This window comes from Cantharellus anzutake (genome assembly GCF_015039405.1).
Source record: "Cantharellus anzutake strain C23 chromosome Unknown EI90scaffold_18, whole genome shotgun sequence".
Classification (NCBI taxonomy): Eukaryota; Fungi; Basidiomycota; class Agaricomycetes; order Cantharellales; family Hydnaceae; genus Cantharellus; species Cantharellus anzutake.
The window spans coordinates 73,694-100,612 of NW_024066968.1; the positions used below are offsets into that span (position 1 = coordinate 73,694).

The window sequence follows — 26,919 nt, forward strand, 5'->3', positions numbered from 1 at the left end:
AGGGGGATCAACTCTAGTTGATTTTATTCCTGAGGTGTAACCTATGTACAAGTTAAGTATATATATAGTTACAGCGAGGGCAGGCCCATAAATGATGGGGCCGAGCAGAGCGGAGCTAACGGGGTTAAACATTAGCCGATTGAATATTACCGACAAGTCGGGTTATGGGGTTAGTGGAATGGTAGGCAATAACCCAGAAATGGAAAGGAGGGATAGGCCTGAAGGTGGGCTTGCAGGGCAAGCAAGTGAATTGCCCAGCAGAGGCGGGAGTGCGCTAGTGGATGTCAGAGCTGTCCAGAAGCCTTTGGGGCTCCGTACTTAGGGAGGCATAGGTAATATATTGAAAAGAGGGGGTGGTGACCATCGAGGGAAGTGGAGGTGATTGCGGAATACAGGAGCTCTGAGGTTAGTGAAGAAGGAGCAGAGGTAGTCCAGAGGGATCAGAGGTAGTGGAAGTCGATGGCCGTGGATGGATATGACAGTTGACTGAAGTGAGCTAAACTGGATCTAAAGTGAAATTTCTAAAGTGGCACGTGGGTGACAAAACTGGACCTTAACTGGACCTTAACTGGCCACTTTGACTTGGGGCTCAAGAGCCCCAAGTCAACTTTCTTAACTGGATCTAAACTCGGACTTATCACTGGTAAGTCCATGAGCCCTGAGGGTGACCTGTCTTTTCACATTGTTGTCTCTACCACCGTCTCTGCTGTGTCACCAACATGCTGTTGAACTCCCATGAAAACTATCATAGCATAGGCCACTAGGGGCTTAGGGTATGTGCCCATAGTTTAATATCTCTTCTTTTTATCCAACTCCCATGTTGCTGACACTTTGACCTCAGGGTGGTGTACAGATTTTGTGTTCATACCACATCCACACCACATCCACACCACATCCACACCACATCCATGCTGCATTAATGCCACATTCATACTGCATTTATGCTCACTCTCCTTTGGTTCTCCAACATAAGACTGAACTCCACTCATTTTCCCATTTCTGTAACCATCACACATTGTGTTCATATATGTAGCTGCACAATTGTAGTTGAATGTTATTGATTTTCCAACATGGGACTGAGCCGCAAGCTAGGGTGCTTTAATAAACAGGCAGATTGGTCATATGGGATTCAAGATGGGCTACTAATAATTTCCAGAGTTGTCGCTGCAGGCAGGGATATGAGCACATTGATGTATGTACAAGGTGAGTGGGGATGAATGGAGGAAAAGTGCTATGGACTGGAAGTTGGATTGATGCAAGGACCACAGGACATGTGTATGTGTGATGCAAGGAGTGGCAGAGCGAGCTGTACAGTTCTTACATAATACAGCATGATAACAGACTTAGGTTGGATCGGGCAGCTCCTTGAGGGAGCCATCTAGATGTGGGTTGACATGTAGATAGTTATCAAGTGGATGAGTAGTTGATGTGAGAATCAGTTGTTGGTGGGATGAATGACATGATGATGGGTAAGTACAGGTGAAATGGAGCTGTGTGAACCGACATCCCTAAGGATGATGACCTCCTCCTTGAAGGGGGAGGTAGCAGGTGGGTCTGGGCTTGGCCATAGGATGGAAACAGAGGATGAATGGTGATGTGCATGACTTGGAGTAGCCAAGCACATGCTGTATGGAGCTGAACAAGAGTTGAGGCTATCGGCAGGGATGACCCATAATGGGGAATACCGAGACATGTACAGAGGCAGTTACAAGGTGGCACAGAAGTCTTACAGATGTTGCACAGGTGTGAGTTTGTGGTAGTAAAAAGATGGTCATTCTTCTCTCAGCTCCAGCTGTACATAAGTGTGACTCTATACTATAGAATAGAAAGGTTGTGGGAAATCCTGTGAAATATAATAAATAACTGGTGAGCACGAAAACCCCAGGAGGGGAAGGCTTAGCATGGTATTGAGGGGGGGTAAGAGAATGGGTGAAATGTAAGGGAAGTGGAAGAAGGGGGACAACAGATGAGATATGGCCTGCTTTAGTCATGGGAGACTCCATTCTCATACATTAGGGGGTTTCACAGTTGACTGAAGTGCATCTAAACTGGATTCTAAATTACATCTAAAGTGACCCAAAATTTACATCATGTGGGGCCTCAGTTTGGAGCAACTTTGGGTTGAGTTTGGAACTTTGCACTAGGGCGTTCACGGTTCACAGTTCTAAAGTACATCCAAAGTAGTCAGAGCCAATTAACCTTGTTGCCAGTATGCCCTCATGGGTGCTGTCAAAGACCGGATTCAAAAAGGAGGTATGACTCAGTGTTTGGAGGGCTTCAGCCTCAGCAACTCAAGCCAGGAGTGCTGTGCCCAGTAGCATGTCAGAGCCTAATTTTCAGACAGAAGAGTCTTCTGAAAGGGGGAAACTTTAATTGATTATTGACTGAGGGTTTCCAGTATCACAAGTATGGTGCATATAGATACATGGGAAGTCTAGGTGGGGGCCCATAAATGGCAGGGGCTGGGCGGAGCTGACATAACAGGGTCAAGGGTTAGTCAACTGAATATTACCAGCAACTTGGGTTATGGGGTTAGCAGGCAACAACCCAAAAGGAGAATGGAGAGGGCAGTCTGAAGGTGGACTTGCAGGGCAGGTGTCATATCCTGGATCTTCCACCTCCCTCTGCCCTATTCCTATATGACTCCTATGACCTCCACCAGCCCTCCCAATCTCTCTCTGCTGCCTCCAGTCAATGCCAACAGCCCTAGGACTACCTCCTCCTTCAACTCTCTCCCACTCTGCCTCCCATCTACATCCACATCACCTCCAGACCTCCACTACCAGACCTCCACCTCCTTGGACCTCTTGTTCTAAGGAAATGGACCTGCTCATTGTTGGTAAATGTCAGGGGATGACTCCCAGGTCCCCATGACCCTCCCCTATGGTCCACAGCCCTGTGGTGTAACCAGCCCTATCCAGGGCACAACCTACTGTGGGTAAGGAGATGAGAAGGAAGCTAACTTCTCATCTTCCCACAGTGGCCACAATATCAGCAAAACTTCTGGGGATACCTGGAAGTCACATGAGGAATAGGAACCAGCCTGGAGCATGTGGGGTGGAGCACACATGCAGGTCCGGGTCTGGGCTAGTCAGGGTGTGTGCCCTGACAGTAAACCTCAACTTGCCTATCCACCCTCCTTCTTACTTCCAGTCTCTGCACCTCCAGTACCTCCCCACTCCTACCTTACCTCTGGTCATGATAATCTTTATTGTTCTATCATTTGATATTTTCTACAACCCCAATGTTCCAGACTGCAACTTCCAGGCTCTGGACCTTTCTGGACATCTTCCTCTGTAGTCCCCTGCTTATTCTTAGATGGTTCCAGGCCTTACCATTCAGTTGGCTTTTAATTCTCCCACTCCACAAACCTCAGATGTAATTTGGGCTTTTTGCCTATTCCTCATTTGTCCTGTGGATTCTTTTCTATTTACTTCCCCTTCCCCTTGGTAACCTTTGTTTACCTTCAGATCCAATTGTTTCTGCTATATGTACATGTGTACCCCTCCAGTAAATAGTTCCCCCAGTTATAATACAAGTCTTAAGTCCTTGAATCCAAACCTCCTCCAGGGTGTCTATCACGTCCCACTTGTCTGCTGCTCTACCCTGACCCAAGAGCTGAGTAACAGGCATGTCTAAAGGTGCCTTGGTATAAAACCCAAACAAATCACATGACAAATGATTGACCCTCACTAACACCTCCATCGTTAAGTAGTAAGGGGGGGCTTCTGGCCCCCTTCTGCTGGTGGCCTCGGTTCCTCCGTTGCCAGCTCCCCTGACAAATTGGGGACAACAAGAACGTAATGGGCACAGTGCTCCATTTTGAGTCGCTGAAGCCAAGTCCTTTCAACACCCCATCACCCTTGGAGCTCCGCCCCACCTCCGGTCTGTCTCCAACCCACTGTCAGATGACCTGGAATATTGAGCTCCACCAGACAGTGCCACCTGGGTAGTGACCAGATCTACCCCAAGGAACGTTTCTTTGACAGCAGGCAACTAAATGGCCCAATGGAGGCAGGGGTGCACTTTCAGACATTGGAGCTGTCTGGAGGCCTTTGGGGTTCCATACTTAGGGAGGTGTAAGTAATATATGGAAATGGGGGGTGGTGACCATCAGGGGGGCTCCAAGGGGAAGACAGGATTCAGGGGCTCCAAGGTCGGTACAAGGAGAGTGGAGGTAATTGGGGATGGCTGGAGGTGATGGAAGGTGGTGGTGGAAGATGGATATGACAGGCACCAAGTCACTGTCAGCCCATGCCCAGATGGCTCCCTCAAGGAGCTGCTGAACTCAGAAGTCAAACTCTGGAATATTGGCAAAGGTAAATAAATGAAATTAGCTAACCAATACAGTGGACATAAGTGGAGGTGTGTCAGGGACAGCTCCGAGAGCGGCGAGGTCCCGGTGCGAGGGACTTGATGGGACAAGTGTCGGCTATGCATAGCGGCAGTCCCGTTGCGGGGTGAGCATCCCTGACCACTGAAGTGGGAAGTTGAGAAGAAGGCTGCTTCTTCTGTTCCCACCCCAGGTGCTATTATATACATGCAGTCAGGGTCACGTGGGAGGAGCCATGTCATCCCCGCACACAGCCGCACTCCCCTGGGTATCTCCGTGGGAGATCCCGGAGGTGTGCCGCTCTGTGAGCGGGAATGCGCGTGGCAGGCACGGCGATTGGGGGAGCGGGGTTAGGTGTGTTAGTAATACATAGAGAAAGGGAAGTCGACCATAGAAGGAAATAGAAAGAAAGAAGGAAAGGGGAGAGAGGAGACAAAGGGTGATAGCGGGGAAGCGGAGTAGGGCGGTACGGCGCGGGGTGCGGCATAGGGTCAGGCGGGTGTGCCCTGACAAGGTGGGGTCAAAGTCCAAGGTTGGAGCTAAGACTGGAAATCCGGGAGTGTAGATGTCACATACTGTCAGGGCATACCCTGCCTGACCCCATGCTGCACCCCACGCTGCCCTGCCCCACTCTGCTCCCCCCATCACTCCCCACTCCTCTTTCCTCTTTCCTCTTTCTGTTCTATGGTCGACTTCCCCTTCTCTATGTACCACTACACCCTAATGCCATAGCCTCTATTGCTGCACCTGCTGCACACATTCCCACCCACACAGCGACCACCTCCAGGATCTTCTGTGGAGACACCCAGGGAGGTGCAGCTGCATGTGGAGATGATGTGGCTCCCTCCATGTGACCTTAACCACATGTATATAATAGCACCTGGAGTGGGAACAGAAGAAGCAGCCTTCTTCTCCCTTTCCCACTTCAAACCAAGTGGTCAGGGATGCTCACCCCATGACAGGACTGCTGCTACGCATAGCTGATACTCATCCCATTGAGTCCCCCACACCAGGACTTCGCCGCTTTCGGAGCTGTCCCTGACACATACTTGTCTGGAAGGTGTTGAGGTTGAGGTTGGACCCAGAATGGTCCGGAGTTGGACTGAAGGTGGTGTTGGAGCCAGAGGTGGGATAACCCCTTGGGAGTCGGCAAGGGAGAGGGTGGCAAAAGGGAAGTGGGGCTCCAGAGTCAGTTTTGGAGTTCCAGGAGCCTAGAGCAGAGGTCAGGATTGCATGGATATGACACATATTCCCCATCTGTCCCAAGGCACTGAGTACCAGCCAAAGCTGCCTCCTTCACCCACAAGGCCACAGCTTCTCCAGCAAAACATGCTACCTGTTGGATCAGACCTTACAACATGGCTCAACATGTTCATCTTATATTGATTATCATTCTGACAGATCAACAGTGGTATCAGCAACCTAACTCCCCTACACACATGAGGCTGACAAGCTCAAGGTCTCATCTATAGGAATGGGTCAGAGTGGGTCTCTGTAAGGAATGGGTGGTGGTTACATATTATTCCTTGTTGTACTTTTGTATTTAATATGTATGGTGTGGAGTTGGGTAAAGGGAACTTTACTCTTCTCCTCACCAATGTCAAATCATAAGTTCTGTATAACCTAGATTTCAACTGATGAAGAGGAGGCACCAAGGTCGGCACCTACACTGACCTTACAGTCTCCCAGAACCCAACTCTGTAACAAGACCTCTCCCTGATCCCACACCTGACTTGAGCCCAACTCCAAGTCTGGTGTCACCACCCCCACCCTACATTCCTTGCACCGATATCCCTTTGTTTATTTGTTTACTTGTCTATTGTTTGTTTTGACCTTTGGCCATTGCCAGCCACTATCCAGTCTACTCCACTCTTTGCTCCTATTTGCTTCCAGACCCCTTGGCCTTGGCCTGGGTCCACTTCCATTCATTATATCTCCCTTTATATATCTGGTATGATACACTGTAGTACCTTGGTTCTAATATCGACCAGATCTCAACTTCTAATTCTTCCCCAACAAGGCAACATGAAATGAAGGGGTGCTTGCACTAACATCAAGCCCAAAGCTCATCCAAAAGAAACATGCCATCACTCTCAAGGTGGGTCTCAATGTAAGTGGTGGCATCCCCTGGGAAAACACCTAGTCATTCAACTCTGAAGCACCAGGGATATACTATTGTTGGTGTTCCAGCAGTTCAGAATCCTGTACACTAGAGTTTTGCTCACAGAAAAAGTAATACGGATGCTGGGACCATCTAGCCAGAGAAACGGGATACACAGCTTTAGGTCATCACTCAGGCAGCATGCAAGAGGCATGTTGGTTATCGTTTACGTTCATCAACAGCAGGCGGCTGAACGTAAGATTTGCGAGGATCATTTGATAACAGGTCCTAAGAGTTTTGCTCCCGCAAATTTTCCCTGATAAATTGGTTTTCGCTTTAAGTCCCAAACGTTACAGTCATCTTACAAACGCAATGTGTGGCACCACGAGCCTTGGCCTGCGAAAGGGCTCGTATTAGAGGGATCATCACGTCATGGGGCCTGATTGCTCACCATGGGTTTGCAATGTGGAGCACATCTGGTGCACATGTGTAGTCACTTGGCGGAGGTGTGCTTCGCCATCATCCTCGAGTATGTCTAATCCCCACCATTTCGCGGGGGCCCTGTCATTCACCCTGCTTGCGTCTTTTTCAATAGCTGCGGGGACTATCCGCCGAGTTGCACGATCGTACGAGTATACGCAAACACAGGACCCGAGCGCACTGATCCCGTATAAAGTATCTATGCTAACTTGTTCGGCGAATGATTCGAATCGTTCCCTCATCTGATCATCGGCGGCGGCACGATTTGCAATGGTATCCACATGCGAGGAAGGCTTGATCTCGATGAAAAATACCGGATGCTTATTGTGTTGCACGATAAAGATGGTCGTGAAGTCTACGAATTGCGGAAATCGAGGGCGTTTGTACTGTGGCACCACCATGAAATGAGAGCGACCAGGAAACAGTTCACCCAAGAGGCCATTATAGGGACCGTAGTACCCGCCCCCATCGACGTCACCCCGAGCCACCGTGCCAAATTGCTCAAGGGTGTGTGGCGGCCACGGCATGTGGCAATGCAGAATACAGAAGCTTTCTGGCTGATCGGCATATGCCGTACAGCGATGCAAGGAGCCGTTCCTCTTGCTGAGTCAATGAGGAATTGATTCAAATTTAATCAGCGGAGGAATGACACCTGTCTGGGAAAACGGTGGCCCAGTAGGCAGAAACAACCTTGAGTCATCTGTTGGAACCTCATCTAGCTGCATTGCGCCGGAGTTGGCCGAATATATTGCATCATAAATCGTATGGATGGCATTGTCAAGAGGGCGAGGAAGGCTGTCTCAGGTGAGCGAATCGCCCATAAACATAAAGTGATTAGTACAAAATTATAACACCATTCACTTCAGCAACCGGCTGGACGACAGCAGGATCAAGCAAGACAAGTCCCAGATAGTTGGGATGATGATGAAGACAATGTCGAAGACGAAGAGGACAACTCATTCGTAGCGGGGACATCTCAGCTCCGCAAACGTCCTTCTATTGAAATGCTTGCAGATGGGATACACCAAGGGGCATGGGATACGTGAGTACTTAGTGTAACACTGTTCCCGCGATACATCCGAGTCGATCCGCAATCTCTCATTTCCTTTATTAAGAGGCGGACCCGCGCCAATGCCCACCGTCATCCTGGGTGCGCCATTGACTGCCGGGAGCAGTCTCCCGCCTCCATCCGCTCTTGGACCGACGATGCGCATTCTAAAGCGGCCTGTTCAGAACAGTTCATCTTCAAGTACGGACTCAGTTAGAAGCCCCCAGAGCTTAGCAGAGAGAGAGGCTGCCTATGCGGTGGCGCGCGAGCGGATATTTGGTGATTTCAGTTTTAAAATTTCTCCTGTTGCGAAGGATCATCTAGAACCGTCTGCAAACGATGAAAAAAACGTCAAGTCTAGCTCTACGAGTCACACTCCTCTTCCCCCTAGCTCGACCGACGATAAGGCAACGGTTAGTTGATTGTATCTATGCTAGTATGCATTTGGGACATATGTGTGTTGGTCACACCTGCTGATCTTCTGTGACACGACATTGGACATGGGTAGCAATAAATCAATCAGACTTGCTTCCAAAATGGGTCTTCCCACCACAAACCAGTCGATGCGACGGCTCTGACTTTCCTCCCGCCTCTATTGCACACCCGGCTCTGTTCAAGATGGTAGATTGTTGGGACCTCAAGGACATCGTGCAGATAAGCTCTCAGTCTGCTGTAGTTCAAGCCAATGAATTCTGGTCCATGCGAATCGTCTGAGAGAGCGAAACGGCCGCCATGGTCTACAATGAGCTTCTCGATGCCGCAACCGATCAGTGAGATGAGCATAAACCAAAAGTAGTCAAAATACCCGCGCAATTTCCTTTCCTGGGTAGGCAGTGTCCCATCCCTTTCTGAACGCAGCTGCATTTGCCTCGAACAGAGCGCCGTACTCGATTGCATATTGAACGTTTCGCATAATTCGCTCCCAAATGGCAGGTGTGGAACTAGCTGAAAAAGTGATTGAGGGATTGTACAGTCGGAAAAGGTCGAAGTGGCCGATAATTTCAGGATGAAGCCCTTGCATGAGCTTGTACTGGGAGTCTAGATAAGAAATAATCAAATCCTGGTAGTTTTGGGGTATGTCTTGATTAATAAGGGATGCCGTGGTGGAATCAGGAGCATCCGACCCTCCAAACGAACCCAACGCCCTCTCGAATGTCTCTCTGTCGAAATCTATGGGGATCTCGTTGACATGATGTATGGACCCCACGATATAGTCAAATTTATCTCCATGTCTGGCAAGTAGGTTCTCAGTCATAACAAGGTCGAGGTCGGTAATGTAGTCTGTTTCGAGGCCCACGAGGAACGCTGTCGCGGAGGATGAATGTTCCTCTCGTACATTATGAGCCTCATTGACAAAGGTATCGAACGCGGAAGAGAGGTCTTCGATTGATAGATCGGACTGCAGGTCCAAAGTTCAGCTTCTAGCAAGTGGGATGCGGATGAATGGCCATTACTTCCTCAGGATACAGATCTCGAGTGCGATACCGCGGCGCGTGTTCAGTCAGGCCATAGACACTGAACCCTTTTAGTACCGCGGCTTGCGCGACTTCAGACAGCGCTCCATTAGCATGTCTGCAAAATTGACCTGAGTGAGAATGGTGAGAGTGCATGCTGTTGTTGCTGTTTGTTCTGGCCGACTTTGTACTAGAAATGGCTGCTGCTTAGCCCTGCCCTCAGTGCTTGCGATAAAACTTTTTTGCGTCCGGTTACAGCAATCAAAACATAAATAATCTACATAATCACCGATACCTATGTTGACATGAGTACCCCTAGCATTAATGGGCTCCAGGTATGGAGGGATGATCAAGAATAAAGAGTGTTAGCTAAATAAAATGCGTGAGGATAAATTGGTTCTGATAAGGGTTTGAGCATGAGAACACTTCTAGATTTTTTAAAAAGTGATTATAGGTGTTGAGGAATGGATGGAGAGTCTGTCAAATGAATGAATGTGAGCAGACTCGTACCCAGTAGTTGGGAGCGGAATGGTCTAGAAAAGAAAAATAATTACATAATCGGTGGCTGGCCGGAGTTCCTCGCTCGGCCGTGGGAACGTGGCTGTACGAAAACTCGCACGGCCGTGCTAGCGCGCTGTTCTCCAACAGAGACCACATTACTTACTACACGCTAGAAGCACCTCCTCAAACCTCGGCTTTACTCGCATCAAACGCCCGATTCAACGTGGATTCCGGGGCAACGTCACATCGCATTTGGGGCACGTGAATGTGAGAACATTGGGACACTATGGACAGACCTCTGTTGCAAGATCAGCATTGCGACACAAGCAGGAAGGTGCCTAAACAGATACCGTTAATCCGGTATCTGGTCCCATTTATCGTAGCGACTTCAATTGCAGTAAGCACTGTGCTTCCTCTATTACACGGTCGTTGACTTGATTACGGACAGCGAGGCGTTACAATTGGTCCGCGGGTGGAAGTGTATACAAAAGTTGGTGAGTATCGGGGTTTTTTCATTACGCTATTTATACTCTATTGGGTTATCAATCTAATAGCCTGCGAAAAGCAACAAGAGGACAGCAATGCTTTGGCGTTCGCAAGCATGATAACGCCCTCCCAGGGCCCTATTTCAACGTCCATTGCTAGTCACCCAATGGCATCTATCAGTTACTTCCAAGTGACACAGCAATCTCATCTGGAGCAATCTCAGGACTGCATTTCCGATGCGGCAGTTCGCGCGAGGGCGGCAACGATGCAAGCTGTGGCTCTGACAGCTGGTGGAATTATGAGCATTTTAACGTCTGGTCTTTGGGGAATTTATGGTGGGTTATTCCGTGATGGGTTCCAAGATATGCAGAAGTAAAGCCCTTCTTTCAGGAGATGAACACGGACGAACTCGGGTCATGACTACTTTGATCATTGGATTCTGGATAGGGCGCGTTATTCTACCGCGCATGAAATGCTCTCCTCCTCATCTCCTCATCTGCTAGGGATTTGATGTTTGCTTTAGCGTCCAGCACTGGATCCTCCGTGAGTCCGTTGACGAAGAGTGTCCTATTGGTGTCGGGGGCAGCGGTCGAAGGCCTAATGGGCAGCTGGGCGACCTTTTTCGCTGTAATGAACGCATATATTTCGGATTGTACAGAGCCAGAAACCAGGTATTGACTTTCTCCCATCATGATGCAATTTTCCTCCACTTCCCAAAGTCTCTAGGGCGACATTCTTCTCAAGGTTCCAAGGTCTTCACTTCGTTGGTAATTCGTTGGGCCCAGCTATCGGCTCTGTGGTCCTACGAGTTTTCAGGATTCCAGGGCCCGCAAGGGTACCAACGATTTTCTACCTCGCTTTGGCGACAAATATGATCAATCTCCTTTACGTACTCCTCATACTTCCCGAATCCGTCTCTAGTGAGGACCAAGATTTCGCAAGGAAGCAGCGGGCGAAGGTGGAACGGCGGCAGGCTGTGACTAGTGAGATAGCGGACACCTTATTAATACCCAAAAGATTGTTCTGGAAGCTGAAACGTCAGTTGAGGGAGGTGCTTGCCCCTCTGGCAGTCCTTCTGCCAAGACGGAACGATTATTTGGACATGAACGGATCGGAAAGCTATCTGAATTTCGGCTCGAAGCCATATGCATCAATTTGGAGATGGGACTTTGATCTCACTTTTATTGGGCTCGCTTTTTGGTGCAACTTCCTCAATATGGTAAGAAGTTGCCTCGAACACCCTTCCCTTTATTTCTTACAGCAAGTAAATCATAGGGCGTCTATCCGAACAAGTATTTGTATGTTGAACATATCTTTAACTGGAAAACGGAAAAAGTCAGTGATTCTCAATAAAAAATTGCCACCTGTGGGATGACGTTGGGGTACGCTCTCAGATCGGGTACTATGTCACTGTCTCATCGGCTTTGCGCTCGTTATGGCTTGTGGTTTTTTTGCCAAGTGAGTCTAAGAAACCTGACCGCATTGAGCCTGCTGACGTTTATCGCAAGCGATCATTCAGTTCTTAAAACCAGAGTTACCGGGTCCACCCACTCAACCTGAACCTGTCTCCTCCCGAACAGGGGCAGCAGCCGTTGCCGCTCGTAGACGAACATACCTCCTCCCAACGATCTACTTTGATCTTCGAGTGGCAAAACTATCTCTTCTAATGGATGTGATGTCATTCACGCTCACCAGCATCATTTCTTCTGAAATTTCATTCATCGTCACGTCTCTACTGAGCTGTTTTGGTGGCGGAATGGCGCCCGCTACGCAGAGCGTGGCTCTCGCGTTGGTTGATTATGGAGTCCCCACCAAATCACCCCCTCGAATGGCTCCATACACGATGGATCCTCTTCGGAGACAGGTGAATATCAACAAATCTCAGAAGATCAAGAGGGACAAGAAATACAGTGGGGCACGGAGGTGGTTGCTCCAGGTCAATTTTTTGGCGCTATTGGTGTCCTTCAGGCATTGGGTCAGACAGTCCTTGGGGTGTGTAATGTATATCACCTTTCATGCTTTCTATCACTGAATGTCCGATGCAGCCGCTCATCATTGGTGAACTATACGCCCTCACGGCCGGCTTCTTTCCGAGAATGATATTTGTCGCGGGTGCCATTTTACTTTCTTGTGCCTTCATCTTCCTTAGCATGGTGCGCCCGGCCAAAATTCGGCCGCACGCTCTCGACGTCCCAGTCAATCGAAGGCAGTGATGACATCACGGCTTGACACCAATCCTCGAATTCGCACGCGTACATGCGCGTTACTCGCACAATGTGTAGAATCCGACCAGCAGATATATAGTAACCACTCTGTAGGTGGATATGTATCAGGTAACTGGGGTTGCCGATATGGGCTACAGAAAGATGGCAGACTGGCAGTAATCGATAAATCGATAAATAGTAGCGAAATAATCATCTGTCTCTCCCAGGGCAGGAAGATGATTGTGCATTATTCCTTCAGCGAACCATGAGTTAAGACAAAGTTGGAGTGCCTGACTTCCGCGTACATCTCAGTCACTTCTCGTAATCATGTTTGAACGGATCAGATTCGAAGACGACTTCCCCGCTCTTATCCCATATTTCAAGGAATCCATTTTGCCGATCACGATTTACGAAGAGGATCTCGTCAGTAAGGCGTTTTTCGGGCACGTCCCACCAGGCTAACAACAAGGATAATCGGTTTCCCTTCAAAATAAGGGGAGAGGGAATAAAGACGTACGATTGTACTTTTCATGCTGAAAATGAGTATAAAGGCACTCGAGAAGATAAGGGTGATCTGTATACGAAAATCTGTGCAACTTCGTGCGGGCCAAGGAAGGAAGGCCACCATCGGCATCCCTCACAGCATGAGAATCCGCAGAGATGTCAGCGAACTCGATGGTCTTCAAGCGCTCCACACGCTCTGTGATGGGTCCTCCTCGTTCTCGGCGCATGACGTACCTGGCGTCCAGAGGGTGATAGATGACCGGTGAGAAGACAACCACCCAACTTGAGCCCCAACGTCGCAGATTCAAAGGTCACTCACCTGACGCTATCAGCCCTCCCAAACCCCTTGCCCTTCACTAGCTCATTATCAACTGCGTACGAAACCGCCAACTTCTTGTCGAACCACGCGAGTTGATAACTCCCATATCTGATCTCAACTTCATATTCAAACCCTCCCTTAGAAAATTTATGCCAAGACCTGCTGCCAGCGCGATGTATTGATGAAAGCAAGTGTTTGTGGTGGGTGATATGGAGTAGAAGTCTATCCCGCAGGTCCGTTCTTAAGGAAGGGACAGTGTGTTCCACTATATGTTCACTATTTGGCTGCTCTTTGTCTGGTGGAGGCCTTGTCCTCGATCCACTTGCCTCGCTCGCCAAAGGCGAATTACGAATAAGGAGCCCATCCGAAAGGTGATGAGCATTTAAGACAGAATAAGTGCCAAGCTTTGGCGAGGAAAGGTATGTGTCGTGATTGTTCATGGCGTAAAAGGTAATGAATGTGAGATTTTTGTTCGTAAATGCGAAATGAGAATATTCTTGTTCCTCTGTTCACGGGAAATCAGTGGGTATTCTGAAGGAGACAAGAAAAAAAGTCTTTACCTGCGTCTGAGCCTATCCATCTCCCATCTTTCTCAGCAGCTCTAAATGCCTCCAGGCTCCTTAAAGCGGGGTATTTCAAAAATTCATCAACAATACTCTGGGAATGACGGAAGAAGCAGAGATGTCCGGGAAGGTATAAAAGGATCTCGTCGAGATAGGACTGAGCGGAGGCTACGATGATGTCAAACTGAGGCGCCAGATCCCATGGGACTGATGGCGAAGTAATCAGTGTGGGTTAGCAGAACCAGAAAAGGGGTATAATGGACATACAGTTTCGCTCAAAACTGGATTCAATATGCGAATAAGACATAGAAACGGTAAGCGATACACAACGACTTACTTTCCCCACATTGTATCCAGGTCACCCCAGCCCCTAGCAAAGGTCATGATAAGAAACCTCAAAAGTTCGTCAATGAGCTTGACCAAGGACTGTACCATATCGGAGTATCTGGGTGAATGTAGTCATGGAAGATGGCAGCCCTGAAGGGGCGAAAATGAGACGAAACCTGATTGGTCAAAACGCATGTTACGTCCAAGCAAAACACATTCCTGGAAAACACATACCCTATCCCAAACCCCAAACTTCTTCAAGTCGCTAGTCAGCTTCACGAATTCATCCTGACTGCATTCCCATCCGGGCAGCCCACACAACCACCTAGCATGCCTTTCGTAATAGTCCTCGAGAGAAAAACATACTTCGCGAATATTCGAATTATCTACTTGAGGAGCCATGGGGCCGCAATCAACTCCGTGTCCTTCTCTGTCGAATTTTATGAGAAGCAGGTCAATTGTCGGGTTTGCTAGGACAGATGAAAAGTAGGTGTTCATGTATACAGGTGTCTTGCCGCCTGTGGGACTCCACATGACTATCATCGTTATAGGAGATGGGCTTTTTGGTCGGTGAGGGTACAGGACCTGGCTGCTCGACGAGTGATCATCGCCGTGGAGTGACGGCAACGCGTCTTTGAGAAGATATGCTGGTGATTGAGAGTCCTCATCAAGAGTCCCTCCGAATAATGAAATGGAATTCTCCAGCTGGGGGCGAAGAGAAGAGAAATAGCTCGAGTTGACTGATGATGGAGGTGTTTGAGAAACCAGAAACAAGACGATGACGAAGAACAAGGAAAGGAAAGGAGCTCTTCTAGAGCGCAAAACGAGAGAAAGAAACATGATCTGTGCAATGTATGGCTTCTAAGCGCCAAAAGACTAGTGTTGGTGGCAAGCGAGGTGGCCCTGTAAGGTTGGGGTAAGAAAGGAAGAGTGTGTTGAAACAGAACTTATAAATAAAGTTAATTTGGCGTTGCATGCTGTCATGATGTAATTGAAATTGCCTGCCAACGAATTCATTCAACGGGATTGTAACTCTAATTTTCCATCCATGGTTCAATCTCATCATCGAGCTGATAATAAGTAAATCATGTTGAAAATGTGAACATGGGCGACCAAGACGTGCTTTTTAACGAGGACGAAGCGTCCAGCGCCGTGGATTGTCACGCCCCCGTTTCCGCGTTGCCGTGGCATCGTCCTGCCTGGTCCATTCAATTGGTACCATGGCTCCGAGTGGTTGCAATTGATATGATCATACCCACAGAAAGATCGAAGGGCAGATGCCCGTCGCCGTTCGAGAGTATTGGAACACCTTGGAAGTGAAAAGCAGAGGGCAGCTGCATATAGCCCTAAAAGCACTGGAGCACTGGAGCGCCTCGATGTTGCACTCACTTCTGTATTTCCCCCTCTCCTCTTTATACATCTTACATACTTAGGATCCCAGCCTCTACTAGAGTAGATGTACGTCTGTGCAATATTGCTGCCATCCTTTGGCCTTCTATATGGTGCGATTGTGGATGTAATATAGATAGTCAACATTTGATATTTCCGCGAATGAATGACATTCATTCAGTTCCGACGGAGCCCGAGGCAAACCCTACCTTACATAATCAGCGTTCACCTCGTCATCCCTCAAGTCCCAGCGGGGGCCTTGTCGGAAAATCCTCCGCTCCCACGGATAAAAAATATCCTCGGTCCAAGTCCATACCCGGCGCAAATACCATGAGGCCGCCTTCCTTTTTTTTTGCACACGTCGGCGAAAATCCCTCGATAGTGTGTGGCAGGTCAGGGTCTGATCAGTGCCTATAATAAGGAGCAGTATCAACTACCAAACGCTCATTTTCCCCTTCCCCTCGTTTGATAACATAATGTTCACGTTTACTGTCACTCTTTTTACAGCCTTCTTTCTCTTGTCCTCTTTCACCCTCGCGTCCGAACACGCCCGCCGTAGACATGGTTCAAGTTTTGAGGGGCTCCTCGGCGCAATGAAGCGTCATCACCCCATTAAACCTCGTTCCAACCCTCGGGCCAACGACGATCCCTGGACCTTTGTCGGATGTTTCAGCGGGAATAACACCCTGCTTCAGGACATCGCCCTCACTTCGACCGTAACCAGCCTCGCTTCCTGTCAGTCTACTTGCTTTGAAAAGGGATTCAATTACATAGCTTTGGGGAGTGGACAGCAGTGTCACTGCTCGAACAGTATAGACAAAACTGCTGTTGCGTCTTCCCTTCTGCCCGAGGCAGGATGCACCACCCCAGCTTCACCCGGTTTACCCCTTGGGGGTACAGTCAATCTCCTTAGCTTATACGCTCGAACCAGCAACATCTTTCCTTCCCTCTGGCCGCGTCTGGGCTGCTTTACCGACACGGGCAATCCTCCTGCACTTGGCTCAACCCCCCACAAATTTCCGCTCAACTCTCCTCTCACTTGCTCGGCTCTTTGTGCTTTCATGGGGAGCACTTTTGCTGGGCTTGAAAATGGGGATCAGTGTTTCTGTGGGAACACCATTTCGTGGACAGGAGGCAACGCACAACCAGTGGCTGACAGTGAATGTTCGACGCCTTGCCCTCTGCTCAACATTGGTACCTGTGGTGGAACGAACAGGATTGAGATTTACGCATCTCCTTCATATGCACTCTCGAGTCCGTGGGATCTGAAGCAGAATTATGTGAGTACCAAGTTTGTGAAATGAATAAATGACCGATTTTAGTTGTTTCCAGGAGGGCCCGACTTTCTTTGATGAGTGGGAGTTTTTCACCCGCAGCGATCCTACGCATGGTAAATAATATCAACGAAGAGTGTAAGTATGCTTGTTTCTCACCTTGGACTGTTAGGTGCCGTGAACTACAACAATGCTGCATACTCGGTATGTTTACACCCCCGCACCCCCCTACTGTGCCGTTCTGATCTCCATTCATGAATGTTCAGTGGTCGAAAGGTCTGGTATCCATAAACGGTGCTGGAAACGCGATCATGAGGGTCGACACCACTCCCAACATTACATCCAACCGCGACTCTGTTCGGATCTCGACGATCATGCATTATGATGGGGGATTGTGAGTACCTGTCCTTCTCTGTACAACCAATGCTAACTTCAGCTATCTAGAGTCATTCTCGATGCTGTGGGCCTTAAAACATACTTTATGATGGCCGTGTTTACAAACTCCTGCGATAGGTCCATATGCCAGTTGGTTGTGGCACTTGGCCGGTGAGACCCTTCCCAACGTGGAGGCCTAGATTCAGCCCTAACCGGTGATCCATCCCAGGCATTCTGGAGCTTAGGGACACCAACGTGGCCGGTCGATGGCGAAATAGATATCGTCGAAGGTGTACACTTTGCTCAACAAAACTTGGTATTGTGTTTTCCGGTTGGAATACCTGTCCTACTTACGGAAGGCTCATACATGGTGCCAAAAAGATGTCTATTCACACAGAGAATGGATGCACTATGCCGACTGATTTCGGTGGTACTGGAACTTTGACAGGCTCCCCTAACTGTGACGCGCATGCCAACTCAAACACGGGTAAGGGCTTATCCTCTCGCATTCATCTCACTTTAAATCTTTATTAGGCTGTGGCATCAGAGCCTCGGGCCCAAATACTTACGGCGAGGGTTTCAACTCGAACGGAGGTGGTGTGTACGCCATGATTTGGGACGACGCAAGCGGAGGCGAAGGTATTAGGATTTGGTTTTTCCCCCGTGGATCTGTCCCGTTTGATGTCTCCGCTGGTGAACCTCAACCGAGTGGATGGGGCACACCCCAAGCCAGGTGGCCATCGACGAGCTGCAACCCACCTGATTTCTTCAAGAGTCATATGCTAGTGTTTGACACTACGTTATGGTAACGTTTCTCCTGATAGTTCTTATTCAGGAATCTGATGCTGGAGTGACTTAGTGGGGACTGGGCAGGGGCGGCGGGCATATGGAGCTCCCCGGTGAACAATGGCCAAGTTGGTGGTAGTTGTGCTACTCGCACTGGCTACTCAACTTGCGTCGACTACATTCGTGCAAGAGGAGAGGATTTTACTAATGCTTGTGAGTGGGCTTTCTTCGACACCGTTGACGCAAATTGAGTTGTATGCGTTACAGATTGGGAAGTTAAGAGCGTTAAGCTCTATCAATAGAAACCATACTTTACTAATACATTTACATAAACATTTAAGGATGAATGCCTAATGTATGCTCGTGCAGTTGTCCACAATTTTTTCTTTCATCCCGTCTCTTCTACTTAGATCACTACCATACATGTTTTGATTCAAGTCGGCCATGCATCCGTATATATTTTACACACGAAGAACCTTTATATTTGGTGTGCTTCAGCAGTACTATCCAGATCACCGACCCAATGATAGACTTCGCGACGTTGTCTTTGATCATTGGGCCTCTTTATTATATAGGACTAGTTGAACTGCCTTCGGCTGGTTCCGAACCCAGCCGACAACGAACAATGCAGGTGTTACCATATTTACCTTGCTTGCAAGGTTACTCTGCACACAGAGTCACCCCGCAGGTAATATTACGCAATTTTCGACGCTGAAAGTTTGTCATCTTCTTTTTCTCTATTGTGTTACATAAGTGTTTTTATGTTTCCCCTTTACCCTTTATGTCACAGAGTTTACAGTTTGCTCCTCTTTGCCTTTGTCTCCTTCTAACTTCCTTTTCCACCATCTTCCATTCCCACTCTGCCTTGGTATGTCTGTTTGCCTCTGCCAGTCATTTATCTTCCTCTTCAAGAACATTGCATGGCATCATAGTGAACAACATGTCCCAAATTAAACATATGTTCCTTTGGCCCCTTGCACATGATAGTGTCACATAAACATTAAAAGGTGTCAACGCTCCTCTCATATGTCTGCCCACAGATATTCTATCATGCATGGTAATCTGTGAAGGTGTACACTGCATCCATGGTGATTTGTCTCCACACTGTTGGAATATCAATGCTCATTGACAACAGCCAAGCTGTAGCGAGGATTGGGGAGTTTTTGAGTCTTTAACTTAATATCATCGTGGCTAACAATGACTATATCCTTTTTGTTTCAGAGTTGTGATACCACGCACTCTCAATCTGTCATATCCATCCACAACCAGCACCCTCCACCACCTCTGGTCCTTCTGGATTGTCTCCACTCCTTCGTCACTAACCTTGGAGCCTCCGAATTCCACAATCCCCTCCGACTCCCCCGATGGTCATCACCCCCTCATTTCAATATATTACCTACACCTCCCTAAGTACAGAACCCCAAAGGTCTCCGAACAGCTCCAATGTCCACAAGCACACCCCCACTTCCACCAGGCACTTAGTTGCCTCCCCTGCAAGTCTACCTTCGGGCTGATCCCTCCTTTCCATTTCTGGGTTATAGCCCATCACTCCGCTAACCCCATAACCCAACTTGTCGGTAATATTCAGTCAGCTAACCTGTCATATCCGTGCATACCTGACCCCAACCCGACTTCCGGACCTCCACCCTCTTCACCTCTGGAGTCATAACCTACCGCTGCCGTTCCGATACTCACCTTCGGTCCTGGCAACACACCTCCTCCTTACCTCCCCGACCCTATCTCCGTCCGCTCCGATACTCATCTCGGACCGAACACCACCCCTCTCGCCACCCTCCTACTACTCCGCCTCCCCCTTCACAACACCTCCACCCTCCCGTTATCCTCCTACGCTTCCCCCGTCCGCTCCGATACTCACCTTCGGACCTGACTACTCTCCTTTCCGCCACTCCTTCTCCCCTTACCTGTCCCCTCTCTCCTCCCTCCGTTACTCCTCCGCCACCCTTCCGCCAAGTTACGACCTTCCACCGCTGTCCCGTACTTCGCACTCGGACACCGCTCGTACCTGCTCCGAGCCTCCGTCATAGTCCCTACCTCGGACTTTGACTCCACCTCGGTCTTAGTCCATTGCATTGGTGACCTCATACTATGTAAACACCATTGCCAATATTCCTCGGACTTTCAACCCCGCCTCCGTAACCTCCGTAAGCTCCGCAATCCCTGAGCTTCGCGGACCGCCTTCGGCACTCTCGCCGCCTGTAATGTATCTCTCGCGTTTTCCCTTCATCCCTATTTGGACTACTGCTTCTTTCTATTCTAGCCAGTTAGTCATCATCCCCACTTCCCCTCATCCTCCTGCCCCTCTGGGCCTCGCCCTCCCTACCTCCTTTCGGATGTATCACAGGTCCTGCCTTATGACCTTCAGTACCTATCTGCTCCTTCTACCCTTTGTTCCCGTTTGGACGTCTTCGTTCCGATTCGGTTACCCTTTGTTTTCCTTGTGCTTTTGCCCCTTCCATTATATATATCGGCACTTGTACATACTCGTTTTGGTTTAGTCCGAAATCGACCTGAAATGCCCCCAAGAGACTTCCTGCTCACCTACTGTGAAATTAAGGACCAAATGGACAAACAGCAATGGCACAGTGCTCCGCTTGAGTCGCTGAGGCCAAGGTCCCTCCACGCTAAGTCTCCGATTCCACTCCGGAGTCGTCTGTTCCCGCCCGGTTCTAACATAACCTGTAACTCTGTTAGCTCTGCTCTGCTCAGCACCCTCTATGTAACTATATATACATAACTTGTAGATATGTTACACCTCAGTGATAAAATTGACTAGAGTTTCCCCCTCTTCTAGAGTTCCTTGCCAGTCAGTAAATTAGGGCATGGACATGTTACTAGGCACAGCGCTCTTGGGATAAGTCACTGAGGCTGAAGCCCTCCACCACGGGATGTCATCTTTTGTCCTGGATCTGGTCTGACACAACCTTTCTTTTGTCTTATATCGCCAGTTGTCACTGGCAATTACTTTAAGCGATATTGACACCAGTCATATAAGTTATGCTGTGCGAACAAGCCAATTATCGCGATTCTACCACCCACGTCAAGCACCCCACTCCTGAAACACATCTACCACTGTTCCAGATACCATTTCCATGTTTCCCATATTTTTTCCGATTTTTTCAAGCCATTCCTGACCATGGACAACCATCAGTTTCCAAATTGGGCAACTGTCACCCACATATTCCGCCGCTTCCTCCATATCTCCATCAATTCTCCACTGATCTGGACAAATTTGGTATCGTTGGGAAGCCCTTGTCAACACGGGTCGAACAATGTTACGAGTGACGAAATTGGTTCAGCGGTTGTTCCGATCGCCATGGTTCTTTATTTCCTTAACAACATCAATATTACTTTGATATTGCTTTTTTTCTTAAGTGTTCCTTGTGGATCTGTTGCCATCCTAAACCCGTCAGATCATTCGGATTTCCATGCATACTTTTTTTCATATTTATAACAGCCTCTTTCCTGTATTTACAAAGAGGACTCCCCCAACAGAGAGAGGTGCTCCCCAACAAACATGAAGTTTTAGAAGAAGTTACCAGCACCCAGAGCGGCGAATACGAAGCCAAAGAGGCTCAAGATATAGTGCAGGGACAGAGTTCCCATTAGTTTGATTTCTAGTGAGATTTATGAGTTTTTCATTTTTATCACATCACACCCAGACCATTTCCCCCTCCCCCCTCATCATCATCCAAACCTCCCCTTGAGCACTCCCAACTCTGTGGCCCCCTCTCTTTCTCGTTAGGGTGGTAGATCCCCTAGCCTGCTTACAACACTGGATGCTGTAATTTTCCCCCTCCCTCAGTTCTCTGTATTGAGACTGAGGTGATACCATTTTTTTCTATCTATGTTTGCATATAACTCATTGTACTTTCATGTTATAGTTTATGCATAATAGGTAAAAAGAACAATAACATCAGTTCTCCGTATCTGTCATATCCATACACAGCCATCGACTTCCACTACCTCTGAACCCTCCGGACTACCTCTGCTCCTTCTTCACTAACCTCGGAGCTCCCGTATTCCGCAATCACTTCCGCTTCCCTCGATGGTCACCACCCCCTCTTTTCAATATATTACCTACACCTCCCTAAGTATGGAGCCCTGAAGGCTTCCAGACAGCTCCAACATCTGCTAGTGCACTCCCGCCTCCACTGGGCAATTCACTCGCTTGCCCTGCAAGTCCACCTTCGGGCCTATCCCTCCTTTCCGTTTCTGGGTTATTGCCTACCATTCCGCTAACCCCATAACCTGACTTGTCGGTAATATTCAATCGGCTAATGTTTAACTCCATTAGCTCCGCTCCACTCGGCCCCACCACTTACGGGCCTGCTGTCAGAAACTGTATTCGAGGTGATCGCGGGAAGCGGAGCGGAGTACGGTGGCGTGAGTGGTCACTTAGCTAATGAGCTACTCCGTTGCAAGGCGTCGTGGGGGTTGGGACTTCGGCTTCAACGACTTGGCTAGAGCGTTGCGCCACGCGTTCTAGGCTGTCCCGTATTTCATGTTAGCGGGAAAGACCTTGTGGCGACGTTGACTTAAGCGGGAATGAAGTTGAGAGGCGAACTTAAGATGAGAGTACTAGGGGGGGAATTCTAGTCGATATTTGAACTAAGGTACATCGACAGTAAGCTACAAGTATAAATAGGAAAGGAGAACAGAGAAGGGACCAGTCGGTCCGGCATGGGATGGGAGCGGGATGGCAAGTACGACAGAACTAAAAGAGCGATGAGGACCAGGGAAGTGGAACAGAAGAAATGAATGGAACAGAGGACGGCGAAGTTGGGAGGCAGAATGAATAGGCCGACAATCTAGGCGCGCGGATCAGAATGTCAATATACGAATAAATCAAATGTCAATAAAGGAATAACCAATTGTCAATAAAGGAATAAACCAAATGTCAATAAGGAGTGGATCAACGGCGACCATATCAACCGCTAGTTAGTTAAGCGAATGAATAGAATAAAACGGTATTGGCCGAATGGCTGAGGAACTCAAGTGGTGGCAGGAGAACGAAGGAGGCGCTGCTACGGGGCCGTAGGACGGGAACCACTATCGGCGCCGCTAAGTGATGGGCAATGGCGCGATTTAATGGGCGCAAGTAACGGGCGCAAGAATGGGGGTGCAGAAAGTGGTAGAGGGGCGGGGACTTTGTGGGGCCGTGACACCCGCCCTCGTTGTAACTATATATACTCAACTTGTACATAGGTTACACCTCAGTAATAAAATCGACTAGAGTTGACCCCCTTTAGTTCTCGTTGCCAGTAAGTAAGTTAGGGCACGGACGTGTAACTTGGCACAGCGCTCCTGGCATAAGTCGCTGAGGCCGAAGCCCTCCGCCATGGAGACATTCCTTTGTCTCGATCTGGTCTCTGACAGTATTGAGACTGAGTTTATGCATAATAGCTCCTATTTTAATATGTACTACTTTCTTGCCTGTGAATAGATTGAAACTGCATACCACAGGGAAAATGTGCTCCCAGATTTTTGATCACTCCTCCCTGGTAGTGGTCCAGTTTGACCAGGATGCAGCTGGGGGGTATTCCATTTCCCATGTGGCTCCCCCTGCTACCCTGACAGCTTCCCTTGCATCCACCCATATCCCATCCACCTCTCCTCTTGCACCATTTTCCAGGTCCATGTCCATGTCAATGTTCATCATGATGATAACCTTGCAACACCGATCAGGAGTTCCATGGTTGCTTCCAATCCACCTTGCTGCTTCAGCTGCCCAGAATACTGGTTGTCCTTGAAAATGTGGGGGGTGTCAGGGCACACCCACCTGACCCGGGTCCACCCAGACCCACCTGGCCACACCTCACCCACTGCCCTGCTGCCCATCCCTCTCCTTCCTCCCTCCTCCCTCTTTCCTTCTTTCTTTTCTCTCTTTCTTCTCTCTTCTTTACTTCATTCTTCCTATCATTCTCTCCTGTTTATTCCTTCTATCTACACAGACCACTTTCCTTTGTATCAGTGTACTATTTGTTAGAGACTGGATCAAGATGAAGGAGTTGTCTCTGTGGCAGAGGGCTTCGGCCTCAGCGACTCAGGCCAGGAGCGCTGTGCCAAGTTACACATCCATGCCCTAATTTCCTTACTGGCAACGAGAACTAAAGGGGGATCAACTCTAGTCGATTTTATCACTGAAGTGTAACCTATGTACAAGTTAAGTATATATAGTTACAGCAAGGGCAGGCCTGTGAATAGTGGGACCAAGCGGAGCAGAGCTAATGGGGATAGATGTTAGCCGACTGAATATTACTGACAAGTCAGGTTGCGGGTTTAACAGAATGATGGGTTAAGACCCACAAGCAGAAAGGAGGGATGGGCCAGAAGGTAGACTTGCAGGGCAAGCAAGTGAATTGCCCAGCAGAGGTGGGAATGCACTAGCGGACGTCGGGGCTGTCTGGAGAGCTTCGGGACTCCGTACTTAGGGAGGTGTAGGTAATATATTGAATTGGAGAGGTGGTGACCATTGGGGGGGTTGGAGGTGATTGCAGAAACCAGGGGCTCCAAGGTTAGTGGTGGAGGAGTGGAGGTAATCTGGAGGAGCGGAGGTGGTTGAGGGTGATGGCCATGGATGGATATGACACTCATCGTCTGACACAAAAAACTAGCCAGCAACCCTCTGGATGCCACATGATCAGAGGGTTGTGCTCAACCCCTTCATGTGAAGAGGGAGGTACACTTAAACATGTCCACCCTACCTGACCCCAATTCTCTCTCTGTTTGTCAGAGACGGGATTATTGTCAGAGACTGGATTATTGTCGGAGTCGGAAGTACTGTCAGAGTCGGAACACTGTCAGAAGGTGGATAGAAGGCGGATTGGGTTCTGTCTGAGTTGAGGTCGGAGGTGATGCAGAGGTCTGTTGGAGCGCGCGTGCGGATATGCGGTGCATCCAGAAGCGCTGTTCAAGGTTAACAGAGTGGGATCGCAGCCTCAGCGACTCAGGTGGGGCGCTGTGCCCTGAGCTTGACGTTTGGGGGAGATCCCGTATTTACAGACTGACACTCACAGCAGACTTCAAACAAGACTTGCAGGCAGAGCGGACCTGTAGGAGGAGCGCAGACTCCGCGAGCACGGACTCAGAGGGGGGGAAGCCCCCTTTGCAGAAGGAGAGACTCAGACCAGACAGGGGGGGTACCCTAGTTGATTTCAGACTAAGGTCCCCAAAAGTATTTACAGGATATAAATAGGCAGGAGGGAAACACAGAAGGACCGGTCAGTCCGGCACGGTCCAGCACGGAAATAAGTGGGGATTGTCAAACTGAATGAAGGACAAGAGCCCGGGAAATGGGAGGCAATGAACTAAACAAAAGCAGATCAAGTGCCAATATTGACAGGTAATAAGAAGTGCATCAGCACATGGATCAAGTGCCAATATTGGCAAGTTAAGCGAATGGATGAACAATATAGGCACTCGGCAAGGAATGAATGGTATGCTGCCGAGTGACAAGATGGCCAGAGAAAAGCGGAGGTCAGCGCGCGGCGCCGATACAAGTCCGCAAATAAGCGGGGTCGGTGCGGTGCCAACACAAGTCCGCATACAGAGGTTGATCTGTCAGCACTGTCACACAAGGACAGCATGAAGGCCAACAGAGGTACAGAGGGGAGTGGGAGTGTTGGCCTGACCAGAGGTGTCAAGGGCAACCAGAAGTGGCCAGAGGGTGCAGAGATGGGCAGAGGGCATGGAGTGGGGAGAGGGTGCGGAATGCACGGAAGCGGGGCATGGCTGTGACCACATAGCAGGAAGCAATGAGTGTGGTTCAGATGGAGACAAGGCAGGCATAGGAACTGGAGGTAAGGTCGGAATACCAGCAGGGTCTAGGTTCTGATTATTGGCCAAGTCTCATGCAATAAGGCAGGGGCCAGACAGTGGGTTGGGGGCTGGTTAGGATGGGTTTCGGGTTGGCGGATTCGCCTATCGGCATTGGTTCGCCACTGACGGAGCCCCGGGATTTGTCGGTCGTGACACTGTTTCCATTTCTTTTGGTTCCTGCGATGGTCAATTTCCTGCTTCAAGGGGGAATGCCCCCAGCTCTCTTTTGTTCTCCAATTCTGGGGCTTCTGTCCCCCATTCAAAAATGTTTCCCATTAACAGTCTACCCTCATTTTTCCCCAACTAATTGTGATCCCTCATTTGTTTTTCCCACTTTAATTGATTCAGGTTCTTCCGATTGTTTTATTGATACTAAACTAGTTAATAAACACAATTTACAGACCTACTCTGTACCCACAATGCAGCTCCACTTGTTTGACAGCACAATGAATCACATGGTAATGTGTGCCATTGATCTCCCTGTCCACTTCATTACCAGCAATGTTACCCAAACGACATTCTATGTCACCCTGTTGGATGGCTCTTGTGCTATCATCCTGGGACATAACTGGCTTGCCTGCTACAACCTGTTGATTGATTGGGCAAAGAGCAGTATAACCTTCCAGATGTCTGAACAACCCAGGCCGACCTGTCAGGGACCGACCCGGGGTCGAGAGCGCCTGGGTATATCGCCCGGGGCTGAGGGTCCGGTAGGTATGATGTGGGCGCACATAACAATGGGCCCAAAGCAGACAAGGGTCCCTGGCCACTCAGGCTAAAGTGGGAGATGTGAGAAGAAGGTTGCTTCTCAGTTCCCACTTAGGCTGTGTTTATATACATGTGGTTGAGGCCACATGGGAAGCGCCACGTCATCTACACACACAGCCACATCTGTCCGGGTACCTCTGTAAGAGGTCCTAGGAGCGTCCGGTATGT

General features: G+C 49.0%; 6 protein-coding genes across 6 annotated transcripts; 3 read left to right on the forward strand and 3 right to left on the reverse strand.

Annotated features, from left to right (window-relative positions):
• Positions 1-6,303: 6,303 nt before the first annotated feature.
• On the reverse strand, positions 6,304-7,582 carry EI90DRAFT_2971137 (uncharacterized protein). Its single transcript, XM_039055713.1, has 2 exons — positions 6,886-7,582; positions 6,304-6,830 (listed from the first exon to the last, which is right to left on the reverse strand). Exons 1-2 carry the CDS (start codon positions 7,439-7,441, stop codon positions 6,796-6,798), a joined length of 591 nt encoding a protein of 196 aa, XP_038917173.1. The 5' UTR covers positions 7,442-7,582; the 3' UTR covers positions 6,304-6,795.
• EI90DRAFT_3153794 (uncharacterized protein) lies at positions 7,505-8,384 on the forward strand (the record flags this gene model as incomplete). The annotated part of the gene is made up of 3 exons (XM_039065887.1): positions 7,505-7,718; positions 7,781-7,956; positions 8,030-8,384. Exons 1-3 carry the CDS (start codon positions 7,683-7,685, stop codon positions 8,382-8,384), a joined length of 567 nt encoding a protein of 188 aa, XP_038917174.1. The 5' UTR covers positions 7,505-7,682.
• On the reverse strand, positions 8,305-9,639 carry EI90DRAFT_3280453 (histidinol-phosphatase). Its single transcript, XM_039066763.1, has 3 exons — positions 9,417-9,639; positions 8,768-9,361; positions 8,305-8,709 (listed from the first exon to the last, which is right to left on the reverse strand). The coding sequence occupies exons 1-3, from the start codon at positions 9,570-9,572 to the stop codon at positions 8,482-8,484; spliced, it is 978 nt and encodes a 325-aa protein (XP_038917175.1). The 5' UTR covers positions 9,573-9,639; the 3' UTR covers positions 8,305-8,481.
• A 391-nt stretch (positions 9,640-10,030) lies between these two features.
• EI90DRAFT_3052711 (major facilitator superfamily domain-containing protein) lies at positions 10,031-12,927 on the forward strand. Its single transcript, XM_039059972.1, has 11 exons — positions 10,031-10,314; positions 10,366-10,411; positions 10,472-10,738; positions 10,794-10,851; positions 10,907-11,074; positions 11,130-11,622; positions 11,679-11,738; positions 11,798-11,861; positions 11,912-12,207; positions 12,264-12,395; positions 12,449-12,927. The coding sequence occupies exons 1-11, from the start codon at positions 10,204-10,206 to the stop codon at positions 12,614-12,616; spliced, it is 1,863 nt and encodes a 620-aa protein (XP_038917176.1). The 5' UTR covers positions 10,031-10,203; the 3' UTR covers positions 12,617-12,927.
• On the reverse strand, positions 12,916-15,217 carry EI90DRAFT_3052714 (uncharacterized protein). Its single transcript, XM_039059973.1, has 7 exons — positions 14,555-15,217; positions 14,426-14,496; positions 14,356-14,363; positions 13,991-14,200; positions 13,431-13,935; positions 13,125-13,345; positions 12,916-13,065 (listed from the first exon to the last, which is right to left on the reverse strand). The coding sequence occupies exons 1-7, from the start codon at positions 15,158-15,160 to the stop codon at positions 12,920-12,922; spliced, it is 1,767 nt and encodes a 588-aa protein (XP_038917177.1). The 5' UTR covers positions 15,161-15,217; the 3' UTR covers positions 12,916-12,919.
• A 1,553-nt stretch (positions 15,218-16,770) lies between these two features.
• On the forward strand, positions 16,771-18,446 carry EI90DRAFT_2917348 (concanavalin A-like lectin/glucanase domain-containing protein; the record flags this gene model as incomplete). The annotated part of the gene is made up of 11 exons (XM_039054611.1): positions 16,771-16,989; positions 17,042-17,099; positions 17,156-17,187; positions 17,250-17,377; positions 17,428-17,443; positions 17,497-17,529; positions 17,588-17,674; positions 17,740-17,845; positions 17,893-18,163; positions 18,218-18,357; positions 18,397-18,446. The coding sequence occupies 11 exons, from the start codon at positions 16,771-16,773 to the stop codon at positions 18,444-18,446; spliced, it is 1,140 nt and encodes a 379-aa protein (XP_038917178.1).
• Positions 18,447-26,919: the final 8,473 nt, after the last annotated feature.

What these genes read in the sequence shown, in the direction of transcription:
- EI90DRAFT_2971137 (XM_039055713.1), bottom strand. Translation starts at nt 7,441, where the DNA reads ATGCCGTGGCCGCCACACACCCTTGAGCAATTTGGCACGGTGGCTCGG. An exon ending in CTCCACATTGCAAACCCATG is followed by an intron (nt 6,831 to 6,885) that starts GTGAGCAATCAG and finishes GCCCTTTCGCAG; the next exon opens with GCCAAGGCTCGTGGTGCCAC.
- EI90DRAFT_3280453 (XM_039066763.1), bottom strand. Translation starts at nt 9,572, where the DNA reads ATGCACTCTCACCATTCTCACTCAGGTCAATTTTGCAGACATGCTAAT. An exon ending in GAGATCTGTATCCTGAGGAA is followed by an intron (nt 9,362 to 9,416) that starts GTAATGGCCATT and finishes TTGGACCTGCAG; the next exon opens with TCCGATCTATCAATCGAAGA. An exon ending in CAGGAAAGGAAATTGCGCGG is followed by an intron (nt 8,710 to 8,767) that starts GTATTTTGACTA and finishes GGCATCGAGAAG; the next exon opens with CTCATTGTAGACCATGGCGG.
- EI90DRAFT_3052711 (XM_039059972.1), top strand. Translation starts at nt 10,204, where the DNA reads ATGGACAGACCTCTGTTGCAAGATCAGCATTGCGACACAAGCAGGAAG. An exon ending in TGGTCTTTGGGGAATTTATG is followed by an intron (nt 10,739 to 10,793) that starts GTGGGTTATTCC and finishes CCCTTCTTTCAG; the next exon opens with GAGATGAACACGGACGAACT. An exon ending in TCGCGTTGGTTGATTATGGA is followed by an intron (nt 12,208 to 12,263) that starts GTCCCCACCAAA and finishes TCCTCTTCGGAG; the next exon opens with ACAGGTGAATATCAACAAAT.
- EI90DRAFT_3052714 (XM_039059973.1), bottom strand. Translation starts at nt 15,160, where the DNA reads ATGTTTCTTTCTCTCGTTTTGCGCTCTAGAAGAGCTCCTTTCCTTTCC. An exon ending in AGTTTGGGGTTTGGGATAGG is followed by an intron (nt 14,497 to 14,554) that starts GTATGTGTTTTC and finishes TTGACCAATCAG; the next exon opens with GTTTCGTCTCATTTTCGCCC. An exon ending in ATGGATAGGCTCAGACGCAG is followed by an intron (nt 13,936 to 13,990) that starts GTAAAGACTTTT and finishes TCCCGTGAACAG; the next exon opens with AGGAACAAGAATATTCTCAT.